This window comes from Arachis hypogaea, chromosome 7, assembly GCF_003086295.3.
Source record: "Arachis hypogaea cultivar Tifrunner chromosome 7, arahy.Tifrunner.gnm2.J5K5, whole genome shotgun sequence".
Lineage (NCBI taxonomy): Eukaryota > Viridiplantae > Streptophyta > Magnoliopsida > Fabales > Fabaceae > Arachis > Arachis hypogaea.
This window is the reverse complement of record NC_092042.1, coordinates 103612-129073: the sequence shown is the minus strand read 5'-3', so window position 1 is coordinate 129073 and position 25462 is coordinate 103612. Positions and strand designations below refer to the sequence as shown.

At 33.0% G+C, this 25462-nt stretch overlaps 3 protein-coding genes and 1 pseudogene across 12 annotated transcripts; 3 read left to right on the top strand and 1 right to left on the bottom strand.

Moving 5' to 3' along the window:
* Window positions 1-1421: 1421 nt before the first annotated feature.
* Window positions 1422-5410, top strand: LOC112767407 (short-chain dehydrogenase TIC 32 B, chloroplastic). 2 transcript variants are annotated; one of them, XM_025813268.3, is made up of 8 exons: window positions 1422-1585; window positions 2441-2672; window positions 3287-3366; window positions 3595-3751; window positions 3875-3953; window positions 4623-4710; window positions 4812-4858; window positions 5121-5410. In XM_025813268.3, the coding sequence occupies exons 1-8, from the start codon at window positions 1453-1455 to the stop codon at window positions 5286-5288; spliced, it is 984 nt and encodes a 327-aa protein (XP_025669053.1). In that variant the 5' UTR covers window positions 1422-1452; the 3' UTR covers window positions 5289-5410. The 2 variants fall into 2 exon arrangements, with proteins under 2 accessions (XP_025669053.1, XP_025669052.1); XM_025813267.3 differs by having other exon boundaries at window positions 3284-3366.
* A 1177-nt stretch (window positions 5411-6587) lies between these two features.
* On the bottom strand, window positions 6588-11434 carry LOC112764294 (cell division cycle protein 48 homolog). Its single transcript, XM_025809857.3, has 9 exons — window positions 11170-11434; window positions 10701-10866; window positions 10389-10617; window positions 9453-10219; window positions 9058-9279; window positions 8698-8769; window positions 8301-8582; window positions 7583-7939; window positions 6588-7126 (listed from the first exon to the last, which is right to left on the bottom strand). Exons 1-9 carry the CDS (start codon window positions 11199-11201, stop codon window positions 6821-6823), a joined length of 2433 nt encoding a protein of 810 aa, XP_025665642.1. The 5' UTR covers window positions 11202-11434; the 3' UTR covers window positions 6588-6820.
* A 7587-nt stretch (window positions 11435-19021) lies between these two features.
* LOC112764951 (pentatricopeptide repeat-containing protein At3g53360, mitochondrial) lies at window positions 19022-22318 on the top strand. Of its 9 annotated transcripts, none has more exons than XM_072198899.1 (4): window positions 19114-19387; window positions 19934-20334; window positions 20426-20533; window positions 20676-22318. In XM_072198899.1, exon 4 carries the CDS (start codon window positions 20982-20984, stop codon window positions 21885-21887), a length of 906 nt encoding a protein of 301 aa, XP_072055000.1. In that variant the 5' UTR covers window positions 19114-19387; window positions 19934-20334; window positions 20426-20533; window positions 20676-20981; the 3' UTR covers window positions 21888-22318. The 9 variants fall into 9 exon arrangements, with proteins under 9 accessions (XP_072054997.1, XP_072054996.1, XP_072054993.1 ...); XM_072198900.1 differs by having other exon boundaries at window positions 19167-19387; window positions 20426-20474; XM_072198896.1 differs by having other exon boundaries at window positions 19022-19387; window positions 19929-20533.
* On the top strand, window positions 21976-25066 carry LOC112765563 (aldehyde oxidase GLOX1-like; annotated as a pseudogene).
* Window positions 25067-25462: the final 396 nt, after the last annotated feature.

Genomic DNA, 25462 nt, shown 5'->3' with positions numbered 1-25462 from the left:
TTGTTAAGGATTCCTCCACAAATATTTATTTTTAGCGATATTTAAATAGCATGACTCTTTTGTGTTCAAATTAATTGTTCATTTTGAAAATTCAATTTGGGAAACTAAACAATGTTGATTAATTTTTGGTCTGCTAGTAACCTTATTCATAAAAGAGATAAATGATAAAGAATAACAATAAAATATTTAAATGAACCTCTCCTGAATTATGTTAGATTGGTCTTAAATTTTTTGAAAATTTAGCCATCGATGATATATTTGATGCAAATAAAAAAATTTTAGGACAAAATTAAAACAAATTAAAACTTAGGAATATTTTTAATTTTTTTGTCAAATTTTAAAGACAAAAAATATACTTTACACTTTCAATAATTATTTATCAGTTAAGTCAAGCCGATTTTAAATAAATTTCGTGCAAATCAATATTAGTGATTAATTTTTAAATGTGAACAAGTGGGAGAGAAAATGACATGTTTAGGTAGGATAGGAAATTTTAATCCCTCTAATATTAACAGGCTTTGGTGTAATTTTTAAAATTTAATTATAATTTTTTAAAAAGTTATTTAAGTGTTTATTAAAAAAAAAAACAATTTTTTTTATAATAAAAAACTTTTTAAAGGACCAATAATCTAGTTTTACTTCACCAATGGTAATTGATTATCTTCACAAAATAATTTTGTTGTAACTTGATTTATATATTAAGCAACATTGTGCACTTTCTTCTTAGTACAGAAGCATAATTATGCTGGAAAATATTATCTTAGACCTTATCAATTTCCGAATATGACAAGGAAAATGCAAGCCACTTAATAAGGACACAAGCAATAATTATAAGAAACAAAGACAAAAAGAAGTTTTAAAAAATTCAATTAATATAGTAATATTGCAAATTAAATATTAGTTTCCATTCCAAATTATTTTATATTTTTATTAGTATATATATAGTTTGTGGACCACCCAACTAACATATATAGGTGTATAACTGTATATATCAACAGTACATAATTAATTAATGGGTAAAATATATTTTTTAATTTTAAAATTTATTAAAATTTTTAAAAATATTTTTTAAATTTTATTTTGTTTTAATTTTATCCCAAAATAAATATATCCTTAACAATTAAATTTTTAAAAAATTTAGAATTAATCCAATAATAATACATAACAATTATCTCTGATAATTATTCTTATAAAATTGTTACTGAATTTGTTCTAATTTTTTAAAAAAAAAATTAGCCGTCAAAAATATATTTAATGCAAATAAAAAATTTAAAAAAAAATTACTATTTTCTCAAATTTTCTCATGAGAGTCAAACTGCCATGTGTCATATTATTACAGGTCCATCACTCTTAGCCACCATAGCCATGACTTTTCCCAAGCCATCACAAAGGACACCTATATATTAAGGTATATTCTAAAAGCAAGGAAGAAAAGCATAGGCAAATAAATCCATGAAAGGAACACTAAGATACTTGGCTGGAATTGCAGGGCCAAGTGGTTTTGGTTCAAATTCAACTGCTGAACAAGTCACTCATCAACAACATTCTTCTTCTTCTTCTTCCAATCTAACCGCTATTATAACTGGTAAGTCTTATATATTCATCCTTAATTAGTTACAATATTTATATTATAGAGTTTAACTAGGGAGTAGTCAATTTTTTTCCAGTTAATACCAATTAATTTTTTTAATTTTTAATTTTAGACTCTAACCTTTAAATCTTAGCCTTGTATGTGAAGTTTTCTGTCCAATTCTCCAGATTAGAGCATGTAAAGTGATCATATTATTAGGAGTTTGTTAATTAGCTCTATTTGATGATGTATAGTCTATGTAGTTAGGAATAGTTAATTATAATGTTAATTAACACCACTCATGCATTTTTCTATATAAAATTAAATAATTACTACTTTTAATTGTGAATCTTTTTTTATGTGTATGAAAGTTTTTTAATGAAGAATTATATTGGCCAAATTAAATTTAATGTTAATTCACCACCTAATTGATTGATGGATTTCCTTACAAGAAATTTCTATGTAGTTGGATTATTTTTTGGGCATTGATAAAGTTGAAGACAATAGTATTGCACGTGAGGGGTACCACTTAAGGTGGTCGTTTCTTTTTGGTCGCAACAAGATATGATTTTGTCTCTTTTGTGTTCTTCATCTTCTAAATTTAATTTCATTTGTTCACACTACACCTACTAGATCTCCCTATCTATGTTATTTAAATTTTATTTTATTTTAATCCAATTTTAGATATACAAGTAACACAACTCTATCTAAGAACAAAATAATAATAATGTGTGAGGGATTTCCCCCCTAGTATTTTATTTTTCTTAATTCCCATAATGAATAAGATCAATAACTTAATATATAATAAATAAGATTTTATTACTTGTTAAATAGGTATATTGCTTATGTTTTAAAATCAAATTATTAAAGGGGCAAGTTCTGGAATTGGAGCTGAAACAGCAAGAGTGTTAGCAAAGAGAGGAGTGAGAGTTGTAATTGCCGCAAGGGATACAAAGAAGGCTAAACAAGTCAAAGAGAAGATACAAAAAGAGATTCCAAATGCTAAGGTTGTGATTTTGGAAATTAATCTTAGCTCCTTTGCTTCTATACACTCATTTTGCTCCCACTTTATAGCTTTGGACCTTCCTCTTAATATTCTCATGTAAGTCTTTAATTTAATTTAGAGTAAAGTGATAAATAAAGTTTTTGAGAATTTATATTTCGGACAGATTAGTCTTTTAAGAAAAAAATTACTAATAAAGTCTTTTAGAATAATAGATGTGGATAGACTATCTTAAAATAAAAAAGAAGGTTTAATTACTCTACAAGTTTCTATAGTTTCATTGAATTTTCAATTAGGTTTCTATATATATATATTTTTTATAATTGGGTTCCTATACATTATTTTTTTTCAATTTAATCCCTGTTAATATTAAACGTCAAAAAAATGTTAGCAATTTATAAAATTACTTGTATACCTTTAAGGACCCAATTGAAAAGAAAAAAGTATAGATACCTAATTGAAAATTCAGTAAAACTATAAATATTCAATGAAAGATATTCCTATAATCCCTATAATCACAATAATTAAAGTAAAAAGTCTTAATTTAAAGTATAGGAATTTTTGATATTTTTTTCTTTAGTAACTAATCTGTTCGAAATATAAATTATTAGAAATTTATTTGTTATTTTACTTTTTAATTTAATGTATATATAAAATACTGTGAAAGAAAATGGAGATGAAATAATCATTGTTATAATGAATTAATTTAGCAGAAATAATGCTGGAATATTCTCTCAAAATCTTGAATTCTCTCAAGAGAAGATTGAAATGACATTTGCCACAAATTACATAGGTACCTTTATTTATTTATTTATTTATTTATTTAGTTAACCCGTTCCCTTTTTCAAAAATCACTCTTAAATCTATGTAAACATTTGTCTGGTAATATTTTTCATCATATGTAGCTTTAATTTAATAGTTCTTAATTGGCTTTAAATATGTATTTTTCATATTTTTAGTAGTAATTAATTATATTTAATTATGTTACTAAAATTGAAGATCTATTTTGTTTAATTTTCAGGACATTTTTTGTTGACCGAAATTCTATTAGAGAAAATGATAGAAACAGCAGAGAAGAGTGGCATTGAAGGAAGAATCATAAACGTTTCTTCTGTGATCCATAGCTGGGTGAAGAACAGAGATGCCTTTCATTTCAATGACATAATCAAAGGAACAAAGTACATACAAAAACCACTTAATTAATTATTAATTCTCTCCAAAAACTATAATAAAATAAAAATTTAATTAAGTTTAGTTTTTATACTTATCATTTTAATTTCTTTTTGGTTATACAAATGCAGGTATAATGGCACAAGGGCATATGCTCGGTCAAAATTGGCCAATATTCTACATGCAAAGGAAATAGCTAGGCAACTCAAGGTTAATTATTTAGAATGCAAAATAACCCAAAACTTTATTATATAAAATAATGCTCTAATCTTATATATGTATATAATAAAATTATTACATTAGTTCTTATAATTTTATCAAATTTTTAATAAAATTTTTATATTTTTTATTCTTTTTAATTAAGTCTTTACACTGCTTTTAATTTTATAATTAAGTCATTTTTAGTGTAAAAATTATTAGAGTTAAATGAATATTTCTCTGTAAATTGAAGATATCTACAATTAAGAACCTAACTAGATCTTTAATCACATATTTTTTTTTAGAAAAAGATTTGTTAATTTTAACGTTTTTGACATGAAAAGAACTTAATTACAAAATTAAAAATAATATAAAGATCCCAATTGAAAAGAAAAAAATATAATGATCTAATTAAAAATTTGATAAAATTATAAGGACTAATAAAGTAATTAAATCTATAATATAATAATTAACTATACTACGTGTATATCAAAAATCAACTGTCAAATTAATCCGTCGTATAGAATATAGGTTAAAATATAAAATATAAATTAAAAGTGTATAAAATAACATATATATTTATATATAAAGACATAATAACTGATTTAGTAGTTAATTTTTTTATATATACTTACATCTTTTAACAATAAAAATTTAAGGGAAATTGTAATATACTTTCAGGCAAGGAATGCAAGAGTAACTATTAATGCAGTGCATCCAGGTATAGTTAAGACAGGAATTATTAGAGGTCATCAAGGCTTATTAACGGGTGAGTCCAAAGTCTCATTAGAAATAGTTAATTAACTTTCTTTTATTAGTTAAAGCCTGAAATAATTACTAATTAAGAGTATGTTCAACTTTCATATGCAGATTCAATATTTTTCATTGGATCAAAGTTACTTAAATCGACATCACAGGTTTGTATTTGTAATAAGCAAAACATCTTGTTCTTAACAATTCTTATGTTTAACTAATAAACATGATATTTATTTTTTATTTTTTATTTTTATTTTCATCTTCCATGAAATAGCAAGCACAATAAACAATATAACTATTTTTGAGAAAATATTAAGTAAAAGTATAAATGCATTCAATGTCATCATAAGAATATATAGAGCATTATTTCCTAATATAATTTTTTTTTTATTTTATACTTATTTTGAATGGTTTTATGGGCAGGGTGCATCAACTACTTGTTATGTTGCTCTGAGCAAAAAAACAGAAGGTATAAGTGGAAAATACTTTGCAGATTGTAATGAGAGCAAGTGCTCAAGACTTGCAAATGATGAATTAGAAGCTCAAAAACTATGGAACCAAACCCATGCCTTGTTACATAATTATTTTTGAATTATTATTATTACACATTAATTAATTATTATTCCTGCACATAGTAATGTATTCTATGTATATTAGACTATTATTCACTTGTGTTAAATAAATAAAAAAGGTCTAAAAAAGATTACCAGAAAGGGCTTTAATTTCCATGTAGTTCTACTTTAATTTATTGTATATTATACAAATAAGAGAGAATATATAACTAACATATTAGTTAATAACAAATCTTTAAATAGAGCTCAGATGTGAAAAAAAATAATTCTTTTTTTTTGTCGAATTAAAGACACAGAACAACAACAACAACAACAAAGCCTTGTCCCACTAAGTGGGGTTGGTTACATGAATCAAACGACGCCATTGTGCTCTGTCATGTATCATGTCTACAGAGAGACCGTTTACATGTAGATCTCATTTGACCACCTCATTGATGGTTTTTTTAGGTCTTCATCTGTCTTTTGCCCTTTGTCCATCTTCCATCTCATCCACCCTCCTGACTGGATGTTCTATCGGTCTTCTTCTAACATGTCCAAACTACTTGAGACGCGATTCAACCATCTTTTCCACAATGGGTGCTACTCCAACTCTCTCCCTTATATCTTCATTCCTTATTTTATCCAATCACGTATGACCACTCATCCATCTCAACATCTTCATCTCTGCCACACTCAGCTTATGTTCGTGCTCCCCTTTAGCCGCCCAACACTCCGTACCATACAGCATAACCGGTCTTATAGCGGTGCGATAGAATTTACCTTTAAGTTTTAAAGGCACTTTTTTGTCGCATATAAAACCAGATGCACTCCGCCATTTTGACCAACCTGCTTGGATCCTATGATTTACATCCTGTTCAATTTCTCCATTATCCTGTATGATGCACCCAAGATACTTAAAACTTTTAACTTTTCGTAGGATGTTTTCTCCAATCTTCACCTCTATATTGCAGTTTTCTCTTCTCAGACTGAACTTACATTCCATATATTCCGTCTTGTTACGGCTTATGCGCAGACCATACACTTCTAGAGCTTCTCTCCATAACTCCAACTTCTTATTTAGGTCTTCCTTTGACTCTCCCATAAGGACAATATCATCGGCAAAAAGTATAACATAAGAGAATATATACAAAGCTAGAATATCCAATTCTCCATTACATATAAACTATATGAAACTGAATACTGCTTCGGACTCTACTGAACAAGAACATGAACTTGATCTTCAATACACTGAACATCAATTTATCCTATGTGGGAGGAGAAATTATAGTAAATATAAAATCCCATTATATGCTTATGTCTCTATGATACTCATTCCCCATTCTCCATAAAAAATCCAATACTGAGGATCTATTCTTATTCTCTAATAATGTGATAAGATCATACAAGTCACCTATTTGTTCATGTATTCAAGATATATATACATACATACGTAGATATATCATTTGATATTTGACTATGTTATTAATCTTAGCTCTATCTCCTTCAACATCAAACAGAAAAGTCGGCCCTCTCAACAAAACCAAAAACTATATGAAATAGTATATATAGCATTTAACCATATAGATCATCATCTCCTTCAGCTGTAGCAGATGAGAAAGGGTCAGAGGCACCAGCAGCAGAAGTGGTATCAGTAGTCCTATCTGTGAACCGGAACTCTGATCCGAACCCGCGAGACTGTTGCAATGTCTGAGCAAACAGTTGGTATTTTCTGATGTCGGCGTCGCTGACACTCCTCCGAGCAAACTTCATGGACTCCTCAAAGTGTGATGGTTTTATCTCAGCCACTACATCAGTGTCTTCATTATCTTCTTCCATGGCTTCAGGGTTCTCTATTTTTCTTTTCTCCATCTCAATGTCCTATTGATTTCATCAACCATTCAAATAAATGATCAATCTTTGGAGCTTCTACCAAGGGCTAAAGAGTAATAAAGAAGAGATAACTGCCACTTTTTTTTTTCACCTGCAAAAGATCTCTTCGCTCGCAACATAGTACATCGCATATTCATAATTATTCCATAGTATTTAAAAGGGTCGCATATTCATAATTATTCCATAGCATTTAAAAGGGTGGAAACTCATATACAGTTGTCTTCGTGTGAAACAGATAATTGAGAACAATTAAATGATAATTTAATCAAACAAGTCAAATCATCTAACGATTTTCAACTATCAATTTCATATGAAAGACGTCCCCATCATTTAAAAGATTTGTTTCACTAGATATATGACTTGGACTTCAGAAAACTTATTGACATATCTAAGATCAAGAGCTTAGAACTTAGTATTTAAAAAAAGCAGCTAAATTAGTCATACCTTCTCAATATCTTCTCTAATGGCATACTTGCAAGCTCTTTGACAAATCTCAGTAATGTCTGCACCACTAAATCCATGTGTATAACGAGCAAGAGCCGAAAGATCGACGTCCTTCGAGATTGGTGACTTCCTCAAGCACGCCTTGAAGATCTGGAGACGTGAACTCTCATCCGGTAAAGGAATGTATATCAATTGGTCAAGACGTCCTGGCCGAAGCAATGCAGGGTCTATAATGTCAGGTCTGTTTGTTGCTCCAATGATGAACACTGTTTTCTTAACAGACATTCCATCCATCTCTGTTAGTAGTTGGTTCAACACTCTATCAGCACCGCCGGAATCCCCTCTTGAACTTCCTCGCTGCAGATCCGAAATGTCAAAGCCTTAGAAAAATAATTACTGGCAATTTGTGTTTAGTTTAAGAGTATATTCCCAATCTCTTCCCAACCAAAACCGGTAATCCCTCAGTATTCGAAAGTAACCAATTCGTTCCTTTCCTTAGTAGACAAGTTTGTTCCTACCATTAAAAAAGGACATATTAATCCTTGTCCATACATGTACTAGAGGACTCATACATCACAATCTTTTGAATGGAAAGGGACGAATTTGTCATTCTTGAATCACACGGGACAATGCAATCCTCTGGTGTTTTTGGTCAGGTGTGAGACTGTGGGTTTACCCTCAATTTGATTTATCAATTGATGTGTAGAATCTTTAGAACCTGGGTTGCAATAGAGTCGAGTTCATCAAAGAAAAGCACACATGGTGCAGACTGCCGGGCCTTGTCGAATATCTCGCGAACGTTTGCCTCACTTTCACCGAACCACATAGTAAGCAACTCAGGTCCCTTGACACTTATGAAGTTGGCCTGGCATTCATTTGCAATAGCTTTTGCAAGCAGGGTTTTGCCGCAGCCCGGAGGGCCATAGAAAAGAACACCTTTGGAAGGCGACATGCCAAATTTCTCAAACTTCTCAGGATGTTCCACCGGGTATTGAACGGTCTACAAGCAGCAAAAGAAATCTCTTATATCAATAAATTGTTGAAAAAATACCTAATATATAACACATTTAAGATTTAGAATATGAAATCAAGTTTCAACTTTCAAGTTTTTGCACCTCTTGAAGCTCCCTTTTAACATTCTCTAGACCTCCAATGTCATCCCAGGAAACATTTGGAACCTCCACAACCTACCACATAACAACAATTCATGTCATGGTTCATGTAAATAATTGCCACATTAAAGGTTAACATAATAATAACACGACATTTTCATTCAAATTTGCAACTGAAATAATCACAGAACTTCCTCAATACAAGGAATTGCAAGGAATAAAACATTAATATGCTAAATGTATTGAAGTATATATTTGCAAGAGTAGTGTTCTTCCTTTTCCAAAGTTTATGCAACCAAGAAAGATGAATCATGCTTAGAAGTTAGAATCATTCCTGTTAAGAATTCAGCGGGGGGAACTCACTGTTTCACGCAACGCAGACGGGTTTGAAGAAGTCAAAGCAGTTTGGAAGTGCTCATTGGTGACAGCCATGGAATTCAGAACCTCAGCATCTATTGATTCATCTTCCAAGTCAATCACATCCATCTTCTCTCTTATACACTGCAGCGCAGCCTCTGTGCATAGAGCAGCAAGATCTGCTCCTACATAACCATGAGTGTCCCTTGCAACTCTTTCAAGATCAACCTGAAAAAACAAAATAATTTAGAATTGTGAAGCATAACATATACCAGAGAAATTCTTGCAAGCTCTGGATCATATTTAATGCATGATCTAGAAACAAACACAACCACTCATTTTTAATTGTAATGTTTGAAAGTCATATGGGAAAATAAAGAATTATTGGTTGTGAATCTCACATTATCAGAAAGCTTCATGTTCTTAGTATGAATTCTAAGAACCTCCAACCTTCCAACTTCATCTGGTACACCGATATCAATTTCGCGATCAAACCTTCCAAACCTTCTCAAAGCAGGATCAATACTGTTGGGCCTATTTGTTGCTCCGATCACAATAACATGCGAACGGGTCTTGAGGCCATCCATTAGAGTCAAAAGTTGCGATACTATACGCCTCTCTACCTCACCATGTGTCTTTTCTCTTTTTGGAGCAATTGAATCCAATTCATCAATAAAAATGATAGAAGGGGAATTCTTTTCGGCTTCTTCAAATGCCTTCCTCAGATTGCTTTCACTTTCACCAGCCAGCTTCGACATGATTTCCGGTCCATTGATCAAAAAGAAGAACGCACCTGTCTCATTAGCAACTGCTTTTGCAATCAGAGTCTTCCCGGAACCTGGCGGTCCATAAAGCAAGATTCCTTTCGGGGGCTTAACACCGATCGATTTGAAGAGTTGCGGATGCCTGAGTGGAAGTTCTACGAGCTCACGAATTTGAGCCATTTGCTTCCTAACACCCCCAACATCATCATAGCCAACTTCATTTAGTCTCTCTTCATCCTCGCGTTTAATCGGCTCTCCCTCGCAGAAGATTTCAGTATCCGGTGCCACGACACAATATTCACCAGGATCAGTTTCTATCACCTTGAATTCAACACTTCGCATTCCGCCTCTAACAAGAAACAAGTCCCCTTTCCTCACAGGTCGGTACGACTCCATAAAATATGCTACGGAGTACAGAAGCACAATATAAGTCAATTCATTCAAAATTCATTATAAGTGAAAAAAATTTTGCATCCACACAAATCTAACCTATCTTGTAGTACAAACCCTAAGACACATGTTTCTAAGTTCCCCCAATTTCATGAAATCGACGGTTTCAATCATTGTACTTACGCTTTAGATATGCATCAAACAAGTTGCCGGTGACACCCTCAATAGTATCATCAATGGGAAGGATGTGAACTCGCTTCCCATACTTCACATCAGAACATTGATGAACAGAGACAACATCTCCAAGCCTAACCCTAAGATTAGATCTTACAACTTTGTTCATCCGAATTCTTGGCTCTTCGCACTGATCATCAGCAAGAACAATGCAAACAGTGTCCTTTCTCTTCTTCCCCTAAATATATTTCATCAAAACACATTCTTAGCAGCTAACTTCCTTCCATTACCATAACCTAAAAATGCTAGGTTCCTACGTACCTTAACCAGAACAGTATCCCCTCGGAAAAAATTGAGCTTTTCCATGGTATCAGGATGCAAAGTAACAACAGAATTATCATCATTGATTGATTCATCCACAACAAGCCGATTCGGAGACTTCTTTCGTTCTAATATCGCAGTTGAATAATCCTTCTTTTCACTTTTCCTGCACCAAACAACTACAAATCTGAACAATAGTTTACAAGTTCAAGTTCCTCACTTCAAATCATAACTGTAACATCTATATATTATGCATGTCAATTTTCCTCTTTATTATCTTAATTTCTAGTATCCTATTATCAACGCCACAATATTTCAGAGCTAGATCAAAAAGAATTATTGCTATCAGAAGTTCATTTTGCTATTCTATAAAATAAAGCTAGCAATAGAAACATAACTAAACCTGATTATCACATTGAATTAATAATAACAGTAGTATATATAGAGAGAGAGAGAGAGATAAACTCACTGATCAGAAGAAGAGGATTGACCTTTAGCCATGAGGTTTATGAGAGATTATTCTTGGTATTTCAAAATCATACTCCAAGCTTACACTGTTTAGCAGCTTAGCTATATGCATATTTTTGTGCTGCGTGTTAATAGTTAATTCATAATTAATACATAATCTTCTTATCCGAGAGTTTGATAAACAATTATTTAAGTAAAGTTGATAGAGGAATATTATATAACCACTAAATGGCCAAATTTCTTTCCTGAAAATTCACTCATTCTTCTTCGATCAGTGTTGAAAGAATATTTTTAATTAAATTCGTCTTTAAATATTTTTAAATTAGTCAAGTTAATTTTTTTTATCATTTTTATTATTAATAATATCAAAACTTATTAATATGATATATTAAGTAATATCACATTAGTTAAAATAGACTACAACATATATTTAATAATCTTAGTCAATGAATAACATAATAAGTAATTAAATTAAATTAATTTCAAATTAAAAAAATTGAAACATTAACATTTTTTAATTTAAAATTGATTTAATATAATTTTATTAATTAATTATATTATCAATTAATTAAGATGGTTAAATATTTGATGTTCTGAGCAATAAAAATAACAGAAAAATTAATGTGACAAATTTAAAATCTTTAAAAGACATTTGATTTAAAAAAATTTTCAAAAATCAATTTAAAGAATAGGTGATCATTCAGAAACGAATTTGATTATTTACTCGTCGTATAAACTAATGAAATTTATTCATTTTTTAATATTTTGTTAATAAAAATATTTTTATATAAAATTTTAAATTTTAATAATATAAAAATAAATATTGATATAAAATATAATTAATATTAATAAAAAAAATTAGTCACTTAATATTTTATTTTAGAGATTTTTTTAAAATTGTTTAATATAATACATGTTAATATTTTAATAATCATATTTATATAAAAATATTTTATGTGAGTAGTCTTATTTTGTTAACTCAAATTTCATATAAGACAATATAAATTAAATTTAAGTAATTTTGCAAATAATATATATAATATAATATGTATGTACACACTACACACAATTTTGTTGAGTGGCAAGTGTCCCGTTAGAATAATTGAGAGCATGCACACGTGGGAAGAGAAGCTTTATTCATATTTGATATTCCTATTGTTTATTTATGCTTCGTGTAACACTTTGGCAGTGAACAGCACACAACACACAACACATTCTAGTTTCTCTGAAAATGACACAAACTGTTAAATGCTATTTGCTTAGGCAACTATTCAAACAAAAATGTTAAAAATATTTTTTTATGAAGAGTTTTATATTAAAAATATATTTTATTTATTTAATTACATTTTAAAAAAATATTTTTATAATATATCAAATTAAATTTTATAATTTATTATTTAATAATAAAAAAATATTTTTATATAAAAATAATTATAAAATCTTTATGATAGTATTTACCATTTGTTTATTGAAATTGGCAAAAGACTTTGATGGATTTATTTATTTTGAAGGTAAAATGTGAAAAATTTGTCACTCTTCTTTTGAAAACAAATGAAATAGAATAATTTTAAAAGTTCAAGTACACTATGAGAATTAAACTGAGTAATCAAAAGAAAAATATTCTAGCGGGAGTACTCCTCATCTAGTGCTTCATGAGTTTGTTCACGTTCTGTTAGAGTTTAATTGTGCTACTTCTATAGTTACATATTTTTTTGTCTTTTCTTCGTCAAAGTCTTTTCCATCTTCTTTTACTTTTTTCTCTTAATTTCTTTCCCACTTAGTTTCCTAGTTTTCATTTTCTCTCCCAATTTATTCCTCTTTTAATTCATTCTATTTTCTAATTCACTCATTCCATATATCTTATTTTTCTCTGGAATCATTAAATACCAATTCTGATTTTCTCTACACCATGAGAAATAAACCAAAGACTCAGAATCCTCATATAATTGATAGTGATTAGGAGGATGATTTGATCGTTTTAGCTTATGAAAATATTTCTGAAGGAATTCAAGCCTGTACACACGGAGCCTGTCCAAAAGAATTTTCTTAGATCAGATCTTTTCCGTAGGTACCATGGAAGGAGCTCTCTATGTAATATGGAATAAACCAGATTAGTTGAAAAATTCAAGAACCAGTTTCAATTTTTCTTCGAGAATGACTCTGATGTGACTCGAATTGAGAGGGGTTCGCCTTGGTTATTCAAGAGTTTTGTTATTCATGTTCGCAGATGGAAGCAGTCAATAAATATGGAGGATAATCACATCTCTTCTTTTCTTGTATGGGCACAACTTTGGGGATTGCCTGAACAATACAAAACGCTTGAGGTTGGCCGAAAATTAGGTGGGAAACTTGATCAAATTGAAGATGTTGCTCTATTTGAAGTTAGAGGCAAAGATACACGCATAGTGAAGTAGGGATGGCAATACCACCCGAACCTGCGGGTACCCACCCTGCCCCTACCCGCTCGGGGCGAGTTCTTGGGAGGGACGGGGCGGGGTCAGGTTTAGGTAATACCCGCTCCTACCCGCCCCACTATATATATAATATATATAATTTTAATATATAATATGTATAATATATGTAAAATAATTAGTAAATGATTAATAATATTGTATCATATTTAAATTTTTACTTTAATTTATGTTATGTATGTGATGATGGTTATATAAATTTTGAAATTTAATTTTATTTATTGAATTTTAATAATTATAGGGGCGGGTAGGAGCGGGGTGGGTACCCGCAAGTGCGGGTTAGGGTTCAACGTTTTACTACCCCCAGGTAAAAGCGGGGCAGGTTCCATGCGGGTTGTTGTACGACGGGGCGGGGTCGGTTAGAGCAAAAATCCGCCCCTACCCGCCCCGTTGCCACCCCTATAGTGAAGGCTAAAGTGGAACTGAACGGTGATAAAAGAGTGAGGGATACACTGAAATTGCTTGATCCTAATAAGAAAATGCTGGAAATTGGAGTACGCTATGAACGTATAGGTGTGTTCTGTACTTATTGTGCAAAATTGGGGTATGAATTTAAGAACTGTCAATTTTTTATTGATGATTCTGCCCAAAACAATATCAAGAAAGATAGAGTTGGTGAATGGCTTAAGGCAGATCAAGTCAGTAGGCGTTTAACTGAAAAGAGAACTTCCTTCAATCCTAACCAACCTCGGGATGGTTCTATTTCAGCTTAACCGAAGAAAAAATCTCCACCTCTTTGGCTTTTTGATAGTTTCTTAAAAATGAGTGTGCAAGATTATCAGAAAAAACAAAATAATGAAAAAATTGCTGCCAATTCGGGTTCTAGGTTAGAAAATGAGGGTGAATCAGAAAACACAGGTACGACTACTGATACTAATTCTTTTTCTAATGCTTTATTGGAGATATCCTATCCATGAATAATGTCCAACACAATAACAACGTCATATCCAAGCTTAAAAAGGAGAACAAAAAGCCAAACCTAAAACAACTTGCCAGAAAGTTTGTGATATATTTCAAACGGAGGAGTGGAGGTAATGGTACTGAAGATATTTCAAAAAAAATTTGTCTCAATGATATTGTCTCTGATGCTATGATAGTGGAGGATGCCAGCCTTTAAGTGGCACACAAAGAAATATGAAACTGCTCTTGTGGAATTGTCAGGGTTTGGGGAGACCCCTGACAATCCACAATCTTAAAGGGATTTGCAAATCCTACTCTCCCGAGATTGGTTTTATCTGTGAAACAAAAAAATAATTTCGACAAGTTGAAGGAAAACTAAGATCTTGTGGTTTCAAGGAATGATTTATTATGGATCCGGATGGATTATCAGCATGGTAGATTCTTCATTGCGGCATCCGTTCTGACAGCTGATTCTAATGATCCCTATGGTGTTCTAGGTGTTTATCTAAGTTCAAATGATAAATATAAAATGGCTCAGTTTGTTGAATTAACTTCAGTCACCCAACAATTCGATGGTAAGGTTGTGTTAATGGGTGATTTTAATGTCATTTCTAAACAATTGGAGAAAGCAGGTGGGGTGCTAAATCTCCTTCTATTGAAACCTTTAACATTTTTATTGATGATAATTTCCTGATTGATATTGGTATGGTCGGAAGACCATTCACTTGGTCAAATAGACGGAGGGGTGATGAGTTGATACAGGAAAGACTGGACCGATTCCTGGTAGGAATTGATTGGCAGCAACTCTATCCCAATGCAACGGTTCTTAGACTGTCATAATCAAGATCGGATCACTCCCCTCTTCTCTTAGACTCTAATTCAATAACTGAGAGATATAAATGCCGATTAAAATTCCAAGAAAGATGGTGTTCCAATGATGAAATAAGGCAGATTGTTAGAGAGGTTTGGCACGAACAGATTGATGGTTCAGCCATGTATATTCTAGCTCAAAAAATAAAGCGTTGTCGGCATAAGATTGTTAGATGGCAGCAAGAACACATATCTATCTAATTCAAAGGTGGAGATTGATTTACTACAGTCTGAATTAGAGGAACTTCGTTTAGCAGGAATTCATGGAGGCGACATCATTTTAGAAATAGAGGACAAATTTGAAAAAGCATTACAAAATGAGGAATCTTATTGGAAAGATAAGTCTAGAGTCAAATGGCTCAAATCCGGTGATCAGAATACAGCTTTCTTCCATTAGAAATTTAGAAATCGAACCTGAAGGAATAGAATTTGGCAACTAACTGGCAGTGATGGTGAAGTGGCTACTTCAAATGCTGGTATTGCTTCTGTGGCTGAATCTTATTTCAAGGAAATCTTTTCCTCCACTTGTCATGAGAACCCTGAACCTCTATTTACTGATTTTGAACCTAAGGTTACAGCTCACATGAACCGTAGGCTTCAAAGACCAGTGACCATGGAGGAAGTAAAACATGCAACATTTAGCATTCATCCTCAAAGTGCTCCAGGAGATGATGGTATGACAGCAAAATTTTTTCAAAACTTCTAGAACATACTTAGTGGTGATGTGTTTCGAGCAGTTAAGAGCTTCTTTTCAGGGGGCAGAATTTTGAAAGGTTTTAACTACACTCAGATCTGTCTTATTCCCAAGATTTCTTATGCTAAAGATATGACTCAGGTAAGACCAATAAGCATATCTTCAGTCTTTTACAAGATTATCTCCAAAGTATTTGTACATAGACTTCAGGTTATGATGAATAGACTAATTAGCCCTACGCAGAGTGCTTTTATTAAAGATAGATTAATCTCTGATAATATCCTAATTGCTCACGAGTGTATGCATTACTTGAAGAACAAAAAAGGGGACTCAAAAATGAAATGACGCTAAAATTAGATATGAGTAAGGCATATGATAGGGTGTAATGACACTTTCTTTGGTTTATATTGGAGAAGTTTGGTTTTGACTCCCGGTGGATCATGTAGATTCGAGAATTAGTGACAACTGTTTCTTATTCTTTTATTGTGGAAGGACAAGCTTATGGTTTCTTCAAACCAAATAGAGGTATTCGACAAAGAGATCCTCTATCTCTCTATCTTTTTCTTTTCTGTGCAGAAGGTCTCTCCTTCTTGCTACACATGGCAGAACAAAACAGAATAATTCAGGGTCTTCAGATACATAGGCGATGTCCCAAGGTCAACCACCTCCTCTTTGCTGATGATTCCATCTTATTCTGTAAGGCTAATCCTGAAGCATGTTCAAATATCATGCATTTATTGAATTCTTATGAAAGCATCAGTGGCCAGAGGGTAAATCTTAATAAATCTGCTGTATTCTTTAGCCACAACACTCCCTCCACTACTCGTACTCTACTGGCTAACTCTATGAATATTAATCATATTGGGGCTTAGGATAAATACCTTGGTTTGCCTTCTACAGTCTCTAAATCGAAAAAGACTTCTTTTAGTATGATCAAAGAAAAGGTTTGGAAAAGAATCCAAGGGTGGAAGCGCAATCTTCTATCATCAGGTGGTAGACATGTATTGTTTAAGGCAGTGAGAGAAACTATTTCTATTTATACATTGTCTTGCTTCAAGTTGCCTGATGGTTTAATTTCGGAAATTCACTCTCTACTTTCTCAGTTCTGGTGGGGACAAAAAGGTTTTGAAAGGCAGATGGCTTGGATTACCTGGGACACTATGACTCGCCCACGAAAAGAAGGAGGCCTTGGATTTAAAGATCTCAGAATCCAAAATCTGGCGCTTTTAGTCAAATAGTTTTGGCGACTCATAACACAGCCTACTTCCTTATTATCTAAAATCCTAAAAGGTAAATACTTTAGCAATAGTAATGCTATAACGGCAGAAATTGGAGTCTTACCTTCTTGGGGATGGAGAAGCATACTGGAAGGCCGAAAGATTGTTGAAAAAGATCTTAATTGGGCTGTGAGTACTAGAGAGAATATCCGAACCTTTGAGGATCCTTGGCTGCCTTCTCCGTATCCTTTAATGATTTCTGACATGCCAAATAGACAGGCTATTTCTGAATTGGTTCCAAGAGTTAAAGATCTAATTACTGAAGATAGAACTTGGAATCAGTATCTCATTCAAGAATTATTTTCCCAAGACGTTGCAAACAGGATTTTGTCAGTTAAAATTCAGCAACGTATGGACAAATTGCAATGGGATTTGAACAAATCCAAGTAATATGATACAACTTCAGGTTACAGAATTGGCTATTTATTTTACCATCCACCTCTGGAACTTTGCCCTAATTATATGCAGCAGAAAAAGCCGTGGATTGATCTATGGAAGTTGAACTTGCCTCACAAAATTAAGCTATTTATCTGAAAATCTCTCCATGGCCGGCTTCCGGTGCTTGCTCAGATTTATCACCGCATCCCATCTATATCACCAACATGCCCTGCTGTCATAAAACAACAGAAGCAGTCACTCATTGTTTGATTGATTACTCTAGAATTAAAGATGTATGGTCTCAGAGTTATCTTCATGACTGTCTTCCCCCTCAGAGTCCTAACAACTTTTGGACATGGTGGACTGCATCAACAGAGATACTTAACCCGTTGAAGAATGCTTACCGTAATCCTCAATTGCTTGCCATAATTTGCTGGAACTGCTGAAAAGCTCGCAACTAGTTGATTTTTGAAGGTTCTACTTCAATGCCGTCTGCCATTCTAGCAAGCTCTGTCAAGTTGCTCCGTGAAATCCAAAGAACTCCTAGTTTAGGTCGTCATCTCCATGAGGCAAGCTCTTAGTTGCATTCAATTTGATTTATCATTCTTTCTTCTTTAAGATTTTTCTTCATTTTTCGACCACGCACCGTTGGATGAATACCTTCAGTGTAGTGTTTTTGGGAAATTCTCACCTTTTATTATGTTGTCCTACTTTTGGACATCTTTGTATTTCATTTTTTAATAATTAATGAAATATAACCTACTATCTTTGGAGAAAAAAAGGTACACTATGAGAATTATATTGCTCATACTAATTGTATTCACTGAATTTTAATGTATTTTAAAGAAAAAGTCTCGGGGCCAGCAATTTTATTGAATTCTGGCCAGCATGTAACCAGCAGAGAAAGGTGAGTCATTAGATGAAATCTCACACCAATCGCACACCATTAAATCATCATTGATGGCTATTTAATGGCTACCAATCACAAAAGTTGTTGGTCCCCTAGCATTGCTCTATTTTAAATATTACAATTTCTTCTTTATAAAAATCAAAAGTCTTTAACAAAAAATATTGAATATCTTTGACATTAAGGATTTAAAAATTTTCTTTCTAAATTAACTTATAACTTATTTTTCTCTATTAAAATTAACTTGACATAAAATATAATATAATTTTCCATGAGATCTCATTACTTTTGATTTTTACCAAGAAAAAAAAACTCTTATCTTCTTATCAGGCTAGGCCTGTTTTTAAATTTTCACGGCCCAATTTTCTGAAACCAGACTAAAAAAAAAAAAATCTTCTTCTCCGAAAATTGACCTAAAAATAAAAATAAAATTTTTAGTTTTCCAGCTGAAAGAAGCAGGTTGTGAAATTGATATTTGATTGTGTGAATTGAATTGTTTGATAGGGAAGATGATCATAAAAAAGGGTGAGATTGAGAAGGTGAATTGGAAGAATTTGAGTTACAGTGAATTTGTGGAGAGATTCATGCAAAAAAACCAACCTTTGTTGCTCAATGGATTCTCGGAACATCACAATTGGAGAGCTTCAGTTGATTGGGTCACCCCTCTTGGCCACCCCAATTTTCAATTTTTCTCCACAAATTTTGGGGATTCCAAAGTTCAGGTACATTATCCATTGCTTCTCTTGTTCAGTGCAATGTTATCAAATTCAAACCCTTGAGCTAATATAAGGTGCCCAATTTTATTTAATTGTTTACTTTACAGTTGATTCAAGTTTTATCTAAGTTTGTGGAGTTTAGGTGAACTTTTGAATTTGATTACCTTGATTATTAAATGATTAGTTGATTGTAATTGGATAGCAAGAGGAGTTTGTGTTGGTACTTGGGAATATGTAATGTTGTGCTTTCTTTTTTGTGTTTTTTTGGGAATTTTAGTTTTTGTTGGATGTAATATAGTAAGGACAAAGGATGATTGTAATAAAAATGGAATGAATTTGATTCCTAAAGGTAAAAATGGTGAATGGCTATATAATCTTTTGTGCTTTGTTTTGTTGTTTGAGATTTGGTTTCTTAGATATGGTTGATTATTGATTAGTTATTATGGATGATTATAATCAAATGGTCTGAATTGGATTCCTTAAAGTGAAAAAAAAAAAAGGGTTGGTGAATAGCAATAATGAGTCAATTTGTTTGTGCTTGTCCAAGGGAAGGTTGCAGATTGTGACACAATCCCATGTTGGTTTGTTGAAACTATGCTGCTGATATGTGGTCTCATGGACATTAATGATCTCTGGATACTCTCAAAATGGTCAAGAGAATGATGCCATCATCATGTATCTGCAAATTCTGCAATTGGGACATTTACCAGACCAGTTAACCTTTGGAAGCATACTCAAGGCTTGCTCTATTGCAGGTGATATAACTTTAGGTTGGCAACTGCATGGCCATGTAATCAAATTAGGATTTGGTTATCATCTGATTGCACAAAATGCTCTTATTGCAATGTATACAAAATTTGGACAAATTGATCACGCCTCAGATGTGTTTACTACAATCTCTACAAAGGATTTGATTTCTTGGGGTTCCATGATTACAGGGTTTACCCAATTCGGTAATGAGATAGATGCTTTATATCTTTTCAGAGACATGCTCAGGCAGGGTTCCAATCAGCCAAATGAATTTATATTTGGCAGTGTTTTCAGTGCTTGCAGCAGCCTGCTAGAGCCAGAATTCGGAAGGCAAATACATGGAGTATGTACTAAATTTGGTTTAGGGAGGAATACTTTTGCTGGATGTTTGCTCTCAGATATGTATGCAAATTTTGGATTCTTACCTTCAGCAAAACTTGCATTTTATCATATTGAAAGCCCTGATTTAGTGTCATGGAATGCAATTATTGCAGCATTTGCTGACAGTGTTGATGCTAATGAATCCATATATTTTTTCTGTCAGATGATGGATTCGAGATTGGTCCCAGATAGCATTACATTCCTCTCCTTACTTTCTGCTTGTGGGAGCTCGATGGCACTCAACCAAGGCAAGCAAATTCATTCCTACGTTATCAAACTAGGATTCGATAAGCATGCACCTGTTTGCAACTCTTTGCTAACCATGTACACAAAGTGTTCAGATCTACAAGATGCATTTAATGTTTTTGAAGATATAAGCGAGAATGCCAATTTAGTCTCGTGGAATGCAATTCTTTCAGCTTGCTTGCAGCACAAACAAGCAGGAGAGTCTTTCAGATTGTTTTAACTAATGAGTTCTTCTGCAAATAGACCTGACAATATCACCATAATGAACTTATTAGGAACTTGCGCAGAATTAGCTTCATTGGAAGCCGGGAATCAAGTCCATTGCCTTAGTGTTAAAAGTGGACTTGTGCTAGATGTTTCTGTTTGCAATGGATTGATTGACATGTATGCAAAGTGTGGATCACTTAAATCTGCTCAAAATGTTTTTGATTCAACTCTCAACCGAAATGTTATCTCGTGGAGTAGTTTGATTGTTGGTTATGCACAATTTGGGCTTGCACATGAAGCACTTAATCTCTTCAGAAGAATGAGAAAGTTTGGTATTCACCCTAATGAGGTCACATATCTCGGGGTTCTCACCGCATGCAGTCACATTGGATTGGTGGAGGAAGGATGGCACCTATATAAAACCATGCAAGTCGAACTAGGTGTTCCACCAAGAAGAGAGCACTTCTCATGCATGGTTGATTTGCTTGCTCGAGCTGGATGCTTGAATGAAGCAGAGACTTTTATCATGAAAACAGGATTTGACCCCGATATTACTACGTGGAAAACTCTCCTATCTGCTTGCAAAACTCATGGTAATGTTGACATTGCGAAGCGAGCTGCTGAAAATATACTAAAGCTTGATCCTTCCAGCTCTGCTGCAATGGTGTTACTTTGCAATATTCATGCTTCTGGCGGAAACTGGGAAGATGTTGCCAAACTAAGGAGCTTGATGAAACAAACGGGTATACCAAAGGTTCCTGGTCAGAGTTGGATAGAAGTCAAGGATAAGATCCATGTGTTCTTCTCAGATGATACATCACATCCTCAAAGGGAAAAAATATACACAATGCTTGAAGAGTTATGGTTGCAGATGTTGGATGATGGTTATGATAGTTGCAAATGGTTAGGCATTGACATTTAGTGAGGAAGTTAGTTGGAAGGTTTCGTCGAAGCTATGCTTTTTTTTGGTTCCCGATTGAACAACCTGCATCCAATTCCTTATACTAAGAACCCAACTAACCTATCCCAAACCGGGACTACTGATTAAGGGACCAAGGCACTTACAATATTGACCAATCCCGTGTTGGTTTATTGAAACTATGCTGTTGATATGTGACAGATAGGGTGAGTTAAGCTCCACTTAAACAAGGTATGCATCAGTTGTTGGGATTGATGATATGCAGTATGCCTCTAAGTTATATCTTGTTTAATGCCATATATCACTTTGGGCTAAATAAGATTGTTGGATATAATATATGACAATGAATTATATGTTAATCAATGTAAGTTATTAAAATTTTTGTTGGAGAAATTCTTATTTCTTTTGTATAGGAAAAATCATCTCTTCTATTATTCTCTTTTAGTGCCCTTTATTCTCTTTTTTCTTCTATCTCTCTTCTTTATATTAAATGGTCAATATTACTTATTACTTTATGGAGTAAAAATTTCTTACTGTAGTAAAAGCTAAGAATGCATTTGTATATAAGGATATAATTGACAATATAATGATAAATTTAAAATAAAAAATGACATTGTGGAACAAAAAATAAGGTATCGTATTTAATGAATGAGGGAGTATAAAATTAAAATTATGTTAATCAATTGGATTCTCACCAAACACTCAACTGCTATTTACTTCCTTCAAGACACTACTCTTATTAAATTAAATCCTCATCAATCATCACACACTATATGATAATTAGGTTAAGATTTTGTCAAATTAATTTCTTCTTTACAAGTGCATGACTTCTAGTTCTAGTTACTCGCCCCCAACCAAAACAATGTCATGAAACATTACCCTTATATTGCTAAATCTTATAATTACCATAACCCTCTAGGCATCATCATCACATGGTGTATGAAACAAATGGTCATAATAATTTCTTGCACCAAAACCATGATTATCACAATCTTAATCTTGATCATCTTTTGTGCTGTGTTGATTAATGGTGCCAATGTAAAAAAATCAAGTTCCTCTATAGGCACCAAAGGGCAATGGCAACTTCTACTTCACAATTCTGGTGTGGTCAGCATGCACATGGCATTGACCAATCGGAACACGGTTATAATGTTTGACCAAACCGGAGCCGGCCAATCAGGTTACAAATTAAGAAAACGCTACAATGGAACATGGTGCACCACAAGTCACAATGATCTTGTGGATCCTACATGCTATGCACACTCAGTAGAGTATGACATTGCTGCTAACAAAGTTAGGCCTTTGAGGCTTGACACTGATACATGGTCTTCCTCTGGTTCATTTCTTAGCAATGGAACACTATTGCAAACTGGTGGATATGGCAATGGAGCTAAAAGCATAAGATTCTGTAGACCCTGTGATGGTGGTGGAGGAAAGAATCTTACATGTGGGTGGATTCAATCAAAGAAGACCCTTTTTGATGAACGGTGGTATGCTTCTAGTAAAAAACTCGCAGAACATGACAGAGTTGTTGTTGTTGGTGGAAGAAACGTATTCACATATGAATTTGTACCAAAAATTAATCATGAAGAAAAATCTTTTGCTCTTCCATTCTTGCACCAAACCAATGACAAAAATTCAGGAGGGGACAATCTCTATCCTTTTCTTCATTTATCATCTGATGGGAACTTGTTCATTTTCGCAAACCGTGATTCGATCCTGCTCAACGCGAGAAGGAACTGGGTGATCAAGACATTCCCTCGGATCCCTGGACACGGATCAAGAAACTATCCAAGTTCAGGCTCATCTGTGATGCTACCTTTACATCATAAGCACAAGTTCCAAAAGGTGGAAGTTATGGTATGTGGTGGTTCTACTACTGGGGCATTCAGGGCTGCTAACAAGGGCATGTTCCTAGAAGGCTTAAGATCATGTGGGAGAATGGTAATTACAGGTGAGAGTTAGCATTTCAAGTGTAAATAATTTGGTCTGATATTGGTTAAGATGCGGTGTGTGACATTTTTATGGTTTATCATTTAATTTGTTAATTTAGAAATTTTCAGAATTATCTTTTAGTGGATTGTATGAGTAGTAGCATATATCTGTTTCCCCATGATTCTATTAATTTGACTTGAGTCAAAATAAAAATTACTTAACTTGTGGTTGGAACATGGAGTACATGCCGCAACCGCGCCTCCTCCATGACATGCTGATTCTCCCAACTGGCCAAATTTTGATCATCAATGGAGCAAAACATGGTTGTGCAGGGTTTGACAATGCAAGAAATGCTTCTCTTGAACCATACCCCCCAAAAAGATACTTGGGAAAAGGTTCAACCCTTCTTCCTGATGGAAGGGTCTTGGTTGGTGGTGGCAACCCTCATCCAAGGTATTACTTTTTAAAATTTATAAAACTTGCAATGAGATCTCAACCATTAAGAAGTGAAAATTTTAATATAAAAATGTGTCTTTTATTATCATTTTCACTATTATTATTAAAGAATGGTGAAGGGAGGCCTTGGAGCAATGACCGAGTTGTCTCCGTGTGACCTGAAGGTCACGGGTTCAGATGTGGAATAAGCCACCGATATAATTATTTAGGCTGCCTACATTGCGCCCTTTTGGTGCGGCTCCTCCCCAGATCCTGCATTAACGCGGGATGCTTATGCACCAAACTATTAACGCGCTAGAGTATAATTCCTATGATTATTCAGATGATTATTATTCATAACAGGTACATATTTCGCAATGTGGCATACCCAACAGAATTGAGACTCCAAGCATTTGTTCCACACTACATGGACAAGAGGTACCATAACAAGAGGCCTATGAACTTAACCATAGAATATGGTAATCAAATTGGGTACGGTAAAGAGTTTAGAGTGAAGTTTATGGTGGTTAAGAAGGGGCAAATTAGTAATAATACTGTAACGTTCAGTGAATGCAATTTTGGAAGCACCACCATCATCTTTTGTTGCACCTTCTGGTTACTACTTGCTCACTGTTGTTAATGCTGGAATTCCAAGCATTTCTCAATGGATTAGGTTCACACATAATGGTTAGTTGATTCATTTAATATACAATTTAGGAGTACTAATTACTTGGGAGTTTTCTCATATACAAAATGTCTAATGATAATGCTTATTATTATTATATTATAGATAATAAAATTGTTTCCAACCATTTATTTGAGCGTTAACAATTTAATTATGAACAATGTTATTACAACTTATTTTTGGGTTAGATCAAATTGACTTCTCTGTTATGAGATGTGATATGAAATTTAATTGGTTTAAGTCAAAATTTCAAACGTTCATTTAATAATAATAATAATAATTTTCATGATTGCATGCAATGTATATATTAAATACATATCGATGATCATTGATAATAACAAGACATTAGGATTTGAATTAAAGTTTAAACGTGTGATATATTCTGTTAATTGATTGACAGAAAAATTCGTTTCAATTCCAACAAGCTTTTTAGTATATTCCAAACTAATAACTAAAATTTATATTTGAGAGATAAATTAAATATAAGAGGCTTATGTGTGCTTTAAGCTGCTTCAATAATCAA

Bases quoted from the DNA above. Each gene is read 5' to 3' on its own strand.
- LOC112767407 (XM_025813267.3), top strand. From the start codon at position 1,453: ATGAAAGGAACACTAAGATACTTGGCTGGAATTGCAGGGCCAAGTGGT. The intron at 3,954-4,622 runs GTTAATTATTTA...ATATACTTTCAG, and splicing joins AAATAGCTAGGCAACTCAAG to GCAAGGAATGCAAGAGTAAC. The intron at 4,859-5,120 runs GTTTGTATTTGT...TTTTATGGGCAG, and splicing joins TACTTAAATCGACATCACAG to GGTGCATCAACTACTTGTTA.
- LOC112764294 (XM_025809857.3), bottom strand. From the start codon at position 11,201: ATGGCTAAAGGTCAATCCTCTTCTTCTGATCA. The intron at 10,220-10,388 runs GTAAGTACAATG...TGTACTCCGTAG, and splicing joins GTTTGATGCATATCTAAAGC to CATATTTTATGGAGTCGTAC. The intron at 9,280-9,452 runs GTGAGATTCACA...TTGTTTTTTCAG, and splicing joins ACATGAAGCTTTCTGATAAT to GTTGATCTTGAAAGAGTTGC.
- LOC112764951 (XM_072198892.1), top strand. From the start codon at position 20,007: ATGATCTCTGGATACTCTCAAAATGGTCAAGAGAATGATGCCATCATC.